Source organism: Anser brachyrhynchus, assembly GCF_964034855.1.
Source record: "Anser brachyrhynchus genome assembly, chromosome: 15".
Lineage (NCBI taxonomy): Eukaryota > Metazoa > Chordata > Aves > Anseriformes > Anatidae > Anser > Anser brachyrhynchus.
The window spans coordinates 12710155-12718793 of record NC_137733.1 but is presented as its reverse complement, the minus strand read 5'-3'; the positions used below and the strand labels follow the sequence as shown (position 1 = coordinate 12718793).

The 8639-nt window shown below is 45.8% G+C and overlaps 1 protein-coding gene across 4 annotated transcripts in view; it reads left to right on the top strand.

Moving 5' to 3' along the window:
* Positions 1–8639, top strand: part of MAD1L1 (mitotic arrest deficient 1 like 1) — a 353278-nt gene that overhangs the window by 264704 nt on the left and 79935 nt on the right. For all 4 annotated transcript variants that reach the window (XM_080556171.1, XM_080556172.1, XM_080556169.1 and 1 more), the window contains one exon: positions 15–205. In XM_080556171.1, coding sequence (XP_080412297.1) covers positions 15–205 — 191 coding nt within the window. The remainder of the gene's footprint in view (positions 1–14; positions 206–8639) is intronic.

Genomic DNA, 8639 nt, shown 5'->3' with positions numbered 1-8639 from the left:
TTTCCCCTATATAGAGCTGAAGAAGCAAGTGGAAAGTGCAGAACTAAAAAACCAGCGCCTGAAAGAAGTTTTCCAGACCAAGATCCAAGAGTTTCGCAAGGTCTGCTACACGCTCACAGGATACCAGATCGACATCACGACTGAGAACCAGTATCGACTCACCTCCATTTATGCCGAGCACCAAGGAGACTGCCTGCTCTTTAAGGTAGGTCTGCATACCCCTTGCTGCTCCTGCTTTTCTGGGTTCGCAGTTTCCAGCATGACAATGTACTTGCTCTTTCTCAGTGATTAGACTGGAATATCATTGCCCCCTGCTATATGACAGCTTGTTCCTTATGAGGGGAGTAAAGATCCTTTCTTCTTTTAAAAAACTACTTTTGAAGGTTTGGCATCTGGTCTCCAATTTATATATCAAAGTGAGTCAAGAGTAAAGAGAAGAGACTATATATGCATAATACCTAAGGCATCTGGCCTTGCACTTCACCTTTTTATATTATTGGTTATGTGTGCCACGGCAATAAAGCCTTATGTAACCGTCAAGGTTTCATCCTTACTTCATTATATGTCCTCACTGTCTTTGCTATCCTCTAGCTTGCCTGCGTGTCATCATCTTGTCGTTATGTAAATTGGTATCCCTTTTGAGCAGCAACTCATCCTTGTGCGTGTGAAGTGCCATTTATCTGAACAGCCCGGATGAGGAGCAGTAACAATCTGTCTTGTAGGAGTCTGATACCGTATTGGTCTAGCTAGGTGGTCTGAGTATGGGCTGGGGCTCGATTGGTGGTGGTTTTCTTTTGTGTTACCTTGCAGACAGCCCAGTTGGGCTGATACATTAGAGAGCTGAGGTGTGACATTAGAGTCATCAAGCAGTTAAGTAACCTCTTTACATAGGTACAAGTGCCAACAGCCCAAGCTTACAGGTCAGTGAGAGAACTTTCTGTTTCTTGTTGGCAAACCCAACTGGCATTTAAAATCATACCTGCTTGCTGCTGACCCCTCTGTGGGGTGAGTAAGGAGGATGAGGATTTTGGAGGTGTTTGATACAGGAGGGGAGTGTACAAGCAGGAACTGGAGAAGTTCAGTTTCTGCAGACCTACCGCTGTGTGCTGCATGTGGATTGCTGCAGTGTTAGTGTTGTGTTTTTTACATAAAAGGACAAATATTTTCCTGTTCTGCAACTATAGAGCCTCAGAAAAGAAAGAAACCAAAACCACCAAATAAAGCAAGTGAAAGTATTATAAGACAGCACCTAGGATCGTTAGTAAAACTAGGAAAATATTGCCAAAATAGTTATATTACTTGGCCTTCTGAGGTTTCTCGACTGAGACAGATGACAGCAGGAAATCTCACTAACCTGTGGAAGGATGGTTCTCCTGGTTTTGTCCTTGTACTGTCCTTGAATCCTGAAAAGAGTTCTCTGCTGAGGTGATGCAATGCCATCAGCTCCAAGGCCTCTGAAGGCTTGTGTTCACACCTGTATTGTTACACGCTTGGTGAATGAAACGTCTGCAGATCCCTGGAGATGTCTGTTGGATACCATGGCAGGACAGTACATCTAGCAGTTGCTTCTGTCGTATCTCTCATAGGAGAGATGGTTTGTTTGGAGAGTGTTAAGAAAACATAAGAAAATTGCATATTGTCCACCTGAACAAGAAATGGCTTCTCAATAGCAGGTCTCCGGTAGGATCAAATTCTTCTTCATGTCATGGCAATAGAAATAATTTATATACAGGACAGTGAATGATCAGGTACGGATTCCTCTCTCTAAACACTGGTTTTGCTTCCCGTTCTTCGCTCAAGGCTTACTCCCAAGTACGTCCAGAGGATGGAGGTAAGCGTCACCAGGTAGAACAGCAATCGTTTCAAGTCATCTCATGTTTCCCAAATGCAAGAGTGGATTGCTTATTGATTTGTGGAATTGCTTTGCTTCTCATACCTCACACACCTCTTTGGGTTAGAGGAGCAGACTTGCTAATAAGAGCCTGATCAACAAAATCTCAGACTCTTTCTCAGTGCTCAGTAAATCGCAGACAATTCCCAAAGTCTGCAGCTTAGAATAGCAGTAGAAAATAAACAACAAATTACTTCCTCGCAGAGTCCAGGCAGCTGGTACTCACATATGTACTGAGACTTGCATCCTGACTGTGGCTTTTCCGTGAGGTTGTGTGTTTATGCTGTGGAATTTCTGAGCCATAGCCGACTGTGGGTGTTAGTGTGCATTTCATTAACCCGAGGAGGTCAAAAAGCAGGGAATGCTATTTGTATTTATTCCATTCAAGCAATTTATGGAACAGAGTCTATACAATTAAACCAGAGAAGTCCCCTGGCGCTTTACAAGCTTCTGTAGTTTGCCCGTAAATTTTAGAGCATATTTCAGTAGCACTGCTGGTGGCATTTAATTTTCAGTGAGGAGCTATTATGATGTAACCCCTTCAAAGCTAAATGAAGATGAAAGATGTGCTTGGTTTTCCCAAGCAAGGTATGCTGTTACTGGAGTAGAGCGTATTATCTGCATGCTGCGTGTTTCCAGCCAATTTGCATTAATTGGAATTACAGCCTTAATGAAAGGGTTAATCACAGTGCCATGCTGAGAATGCAAATGCCTGCATCCATAAATGAGCACTGAATTCCAATGAAACCGCATCAATATTCATTGGCGATCCCTATGGATGCAACAGATGAGCTCATCAACTTGAAGGATATTCCAGTGATTTTCAGACCCTGTGTGAGAGTGTGTAGGCAGCAAGGCACATCTCAGATTTCACAGCTCGCTCTCACTTGTTTGCTCTTTTTTATTCTTTTAATTAAATGCTGTGGAAAGTAGTGTACAGATTCCTCACCAGGAGCTCAGGTTCTGATGATTTTTGTGGGAAGTAATGCTTTGTAGTTACTGGGTCACTTGACAGCTTCACATTTTGTTACTCTTGCTGATATGTTGGATGTATTGGGCCATAATACGAACTTTGCATTCAGCATAATGCTTAGCTTGTGAGTCTAGGCCAGGCCACCCACAACATAGCCAAGAACTGCATTGACTCTCTTTGTAACAATCCATTAAAGATGTCTGTTAAAACAAGCAAACATTTCTGGGGAGCCTCGAAATCAGTTTAGCCAGATTGGAATTAAGCAGTGGCAGATCAGGACGTCATGAATGGGCTGTGTGTACATTGTGCTGTTTACCCTTGTCTCTGGGTAGATACTGAATGAGAGTGAGGAAGTGAGGTCTTTAGAAAGGCAATGACAATTGTTTCAGACAAAGAAAGTCTTCTGGTAAACAGAAAGACTGGTCAAATTTGAAGAAGAGATGATTTGGAGACAGTTGTACAAATGAACAAACAGTGGAGAGAAAGTAAATCACGGGCTTTCTCTTTCTGCAGGCCCAGAGAACACAGTCCCAGCCAAAGCATCCAAAGCCAATCAATTTAAAATTAAGCTTGGAAATCCTTTGAATTTATAGACCTTATGGCTTTAAGGTACTACCGAAAGCAGGAGCTCAGTAGGTTTTCTGAAATGGTAGGATATCTTTGTGGACTAATAGTAATACCTAGATTTACATTAAATATTTGCATTTACCTTGAGCAGGGACATGCAGAGCTGCCTGCTTTGAGATGTTAAGCCAGCTTCTTATTGCGGAGGTTAGGAAGAAAATTCCTGTGCATGCTGGTTATTTTTTTGGGTTGTCTCTACATGTGGTTTTGCTGCTGCTGTACCTGACAACGTTCGACTCCATCCCCTGAAAGTACTTGGAAATGAAGACTTCAGTTAAGAGGAGAGAGCAAGAAAAGTCTTTAGGTTCTTTGATAATTCATTGTGCTTCAGGTAAACCACTTGTACTGTCACGGCACGAATGTGGAGCTGGTCACTTTCGTTGATAGGATCCCAGGCTGAAAAGGCAATCAATCTAATCCGGTATAACAGCTGTATGATATCTGGCAGCGTTTGAAATCTTTCAGGTTCCTTCATCTTCTCAGAAGGGAGCGTTTAGATTTATCACCAGTTCACGTGTATATTTTCTGGGCCTAAGTTATATGGTAAGGGTGTTAAAACAGACTCTTTTCAGTATCATGGTGGTGTGTTTGAGCTTATTAATAGCCCTAAGCCAAAAAGGTGCATGTAGACAGCTCAACAGCTTATGGTTCACTGTATTTCCTATGTCCTCAGAGCCTAGTCTTCCACAGAACAGAATTCTGTCTGCTTCCAGCTCTTGCCTGTGTTGTTATTTTCTGCCAAAATTATCAAACGGAAACACAAACACCAGCAGTAGTTCATTGAAGAGCATCCCCAAGATGGTAGGCTTCATGCCTTGAAAGAGAATGCCCAAGATATCAGACAGCAAATAAAAACACAAACATCATGACACAGCACGAGAACGTTGCCAGCCGCCGGGCTGGCACTTCTGCAAAATAAAACCTTTATTGGTGTCCAGTTGGATTGGTAATACGGTAATAAAATAAACAGCTTTTTGCAACCTGTTAAATTAACAGCCAGTACGCACACACACTCTGATGCACACCTGTTTAAGAAATTGTATGAAGAGTTGGCTTGCGGATCCATTGGGGGAACTCACTATAAACCTTAAAGGCAATCTGCAAAGGGAACGCTTGCTTCTCATGTGGTTCACTGTGTATAAAGAGGCAGAACCTATGGGGTGAGAGGGATAAAGGCTTTGTTGGATTTGGGGTTTTCTGATGGAAGAAGGGTCCAGTGGAAGGACAGATTTGTATGGAACATGAAAGCCATGAGATAGTAATGATACGAGGTAAATGAGAATGAGGCTAGATAGAAATGATCCCAGCGCAGCTTGAAGGCCTGGAAGTACTTCAGCCACCAGCTGCTGGAAGGTGGCAGTCGGTATGTGGTGGCAGACTACCTCATGCTTGTTTGCATGTGCTTCGTCTCTCACACTTCTTTCCTTTAACCCTGCTGTGGGCTGCAGTTTGGAAGAGGATAGTGGGCGAGATGGCCTTACAGCAGTTCTTACTTTATTGTATTCTTCAGAACAACTGGAGCTTAATAGAAACCTGAGGTAGGTAGGTAGATAGATAGATAACCCTTCTTAAGTTTCCTTTGTATCGTTTACTATCAAATCAACATTTCTCTCTTTGCACCTTTAACTCCTCAGTCTTGCTTTGCTTGCCCCATCACTTGTGTTCCCGGCAGTCCTGTAGCCTCTGTGTTGACAAGGTGTGCAAAATGGGGCAGGGTGGTTATGCAGACAAGAAGTGATGGTTTAATTGTCTTTTTTGTTATGGAGGAAAATGAGGATGGATTGAATAGGAGCTCAGAGTCTATTTTTCAAACACAAAATGATGCTGACAAACTGCTAGTTGAAAGGGGGAGACAAAACTGAGGTGGTGAAACGTGCAGAGGCTGCTGAGATTCTGGGGCAGCCTTAGTGTCAGGTTTGGCACACTGCGCCGCTAACAAGGGACATCTCAGAATAAGCAGGAGGGTTAATGCAGGGATTGCTTTTACTTGCCTGAGTGATCTTGTTTGGTCTCGAAGCTGACAGCTCTGTTGGGATCCCTGGATCTGAGTCCACATGCTTGGCATACCTGCGGTTTCCATTATTTCCTCCTCGAACCCAGCAGAGTGGCTTTGAGAAGCATGTTCTAGCTGTTTGTTTCTCTTTGCATCTCTATCTTCTCCCCTCTCCTCCTCCTCAGCCTTGATGAGTCTCAAGAGGAGAAAGAAATCACAATTTTGCTAGAGTGCCATTCTTCCAGCAGCCGTCTCGCACTCCTGCACACACAATCAAAAATAACAATGGGGCTCATTGGTGGAGCAGGCCAGGCAGCAAGAGATTGATTGGCGATTGGAGGCCTCTGTTAACTCCTCATTCTTGTTAATTACTAGTTATTTTATTTTTATATTTTGTTTTCAATGTGCCCATGTGGTTGCGGGAGACTTGCTTTCTGCTCAGCCCCAGGAGGTGCCTGCGCGAGCGGGGTGCCTTCCTGCCAGTGATCGCGCTGGGATTCCTGGGAGGGTCAGCGAGGACCTGCCGTGGGTTGCACTAATCAACAGCTCCAACACCAGAACTGTCGAGCAATCTGCGGCGTTACACAACCAAATCCCGTATTTAAACTTCCTACATTTCATTTCCTTTCAGAAGTTGTAGTGGCCTGTTTCGTGTTAGGACTTAACTTGAATTCTTGCTGCTGTCTTCATCTTATTCTGCTCTTTTTCATGCATTTTTCCCCCTCCTGACACAGTTTCTTTCTTACTGCATTTGCTTCCCTAAAAAACTGCCTGCTCTCTAGGGCAGAGTATTTTTTTTTTTCTTTTAATGAAATCAGTCACCTCGAGGATAGTAGAACTGGGGGAGATCTGACAAGGTTTTCTTTTTGCAACAGAATTTCTGAGCACAAAGATGTTGCTCCGAGACTTTAGGAGGCTGGGCTGACGCCTTGTTCTGAGAAAAGTTAATGCTCATCCTCTGCCTGCTTCCCCTCGATACAACGGAGGTAATGCTCCTGCCAGTGTCACCAGACTGTCGTGAGGATAAGGACACTGTGCTAACAGGAACAGAGGGCAGCTTTGGGCTGGGGAATTCATCCCCGTTACCTGTCCGTCTGGCACGGGACCTGTTCTGTGTGTTGGCACTGCTTGCTGCCCTTCCCTGCCATGTCTGTGAGTCTGCCAGGGTGGGCCCAGCCATGCAGGTAATTAATGCTGATGATGTTGGAGGATTATTCCAGCGGCTGAGGCTGTCCCGACTAGCAGGAGGCTGGTACATGTGAGGTGCTCTGAAAGGTCAGAGATTTGTCTCCCTGACGGGTGCAGCAGGTAACAGAAATGTTTGGGTTTTCCTCTCTCTTGGAATGATGATATGTTACGTTGTGAGACACACAACACCTCACTTGAAAAAGCAAAGCTTGTTTCAGGGCAGGAAGCATGAGCTTGGCTCATGGATCCTGCCTGAGAGTCAGGCTGCCCTCCCTGTCTGCTTCGTATTCATCGGCTCTTGGCCACCGCGCTGCTTTTGCAGTTTCCCTTCCCCACCAAGGGCACAGCAGTGCCATCCCGCAGCACCGTGCCCCTGTGGTGGCACGAGCTCTGCCTCTGCCTGCATTCCAGCTCTCAGCAAGGGAGCAGGGCACTGAATAAAGGCGGTTTTCAGGTTTTTCCCATAAATTCATCACCTGGCTCCAGCCACTATTGCACCACTGATAGTATTGCTGATGGCCTCATCCAGGCAACAGGACGCAGCAGACATCATCATCCAGCTGCAGGACCCCAGCACCTGTCTCCATGGCCTCTGCAGTAACAAGTAACCAAATTACTGGAGTGCATCCTTTTTTTTAACAAGTTTGTGATTCACCTCCCTCCCATATCTCATTTTTCTTCATTAAAATATCTCTTAACGAGATAGGAGACACGGTTGATGCTTTCTAGGGAAAGTCACATGCGCAACAAGGAGCACAGGTCACTGATGAGAGTTTAATTAAACCTCCACATCCAGGCTGGTGTAGCAACACGTGTGGTCCAGGAGGGAGGCACAGTGCAAGACAGTGCCCAAGACACCGCCTTCGTCTGCAGGAGGCAGAGCAGACCCTGGCTGACTTACCTGGTACAACAAAAACTTCTCTTTCCACTTTGTTCCCCCACCACGTTCCCAGCAGCTGGGTGACGGCAGCTTACCGAAGAAGAGCTGTTCTTGTCGCTGGCTGTGCCTGGGTTCCCTGCGGGAGGTCTCAGGAGAGCAGGATGCCTGCGTCCACCCGCTGCTGTATTTGAACAGCTTACAAAGGGCTGTGTGGGCTGACAGCGCTGTGTTTACGCACCGTGAGATGAAGGCAACGTCAAAGAACGGATAAAGCAGAGGGGGCCTAAGCAAAACCCTCCCGGATTCTTGTTCCCGTCCCTGCCAGCCAACAGCTGCATGGCTTTGCTTGAGGTCGCTCGACCTTCTGGTTTCCTTTGTTCCTCTCACCTGGGCTCGGGATATTGCCATTCACCAACTTCCACGGAGCCTTGAGAAGCTTCTTAACCTGTTCCGCAGCGAGAAAGCTGCATGTGAATGTTAGAGATTAAAAAAAAAAAAGAGAGAATACAACCAAAAAGCAGCACAGCCGGCTTTGTTATCTGTGAATAGATGCAGCCAGTCCCGCAGCGCGGGCCGGGGTGCCTGGGGAGGGCCGGGGGGCAGCCAGCCTGCCCGCTGCCCTGCTGCTCCTCTCTGGGCACCTGCCACCTCCACCTGGCATTAAATCTCTCCAGTTTATTTAATTTTTTTTTCTTCTTTTCTCTTTTTTGAATCTCTGGGACTTTCAAAAGATGTTCTTCTTAGACACTGTGTGATCGGCGCTGTTGAAGGAAAAGGCGATGCCTTCGAGTCTGGGAGGCTGGGGAATACAAAGGCCTTGCTGCCGACACATGAAATGGGTGTTCTGCAAAGCTGCTTTTGATGCACGCTTGTCGTTTTCCCTGACTCCTCTGTTGTGAATCTGCAGAACACGCAGAGCCGTGTCAGCAAACCATAACCCCGCTGTTTGCTTGCATATGGTTATGTTCAAAGCTCCAAATGAAAAGGAGTGGAAATTGCTGGAGGTTTTCTTCCTTTTGGGGTAGTGGGGGGAAGTCCTGAGTTTCTGGGCCCCCAGCATCTCTGCCATCTTCCCTGGCCGCTCCGCAGC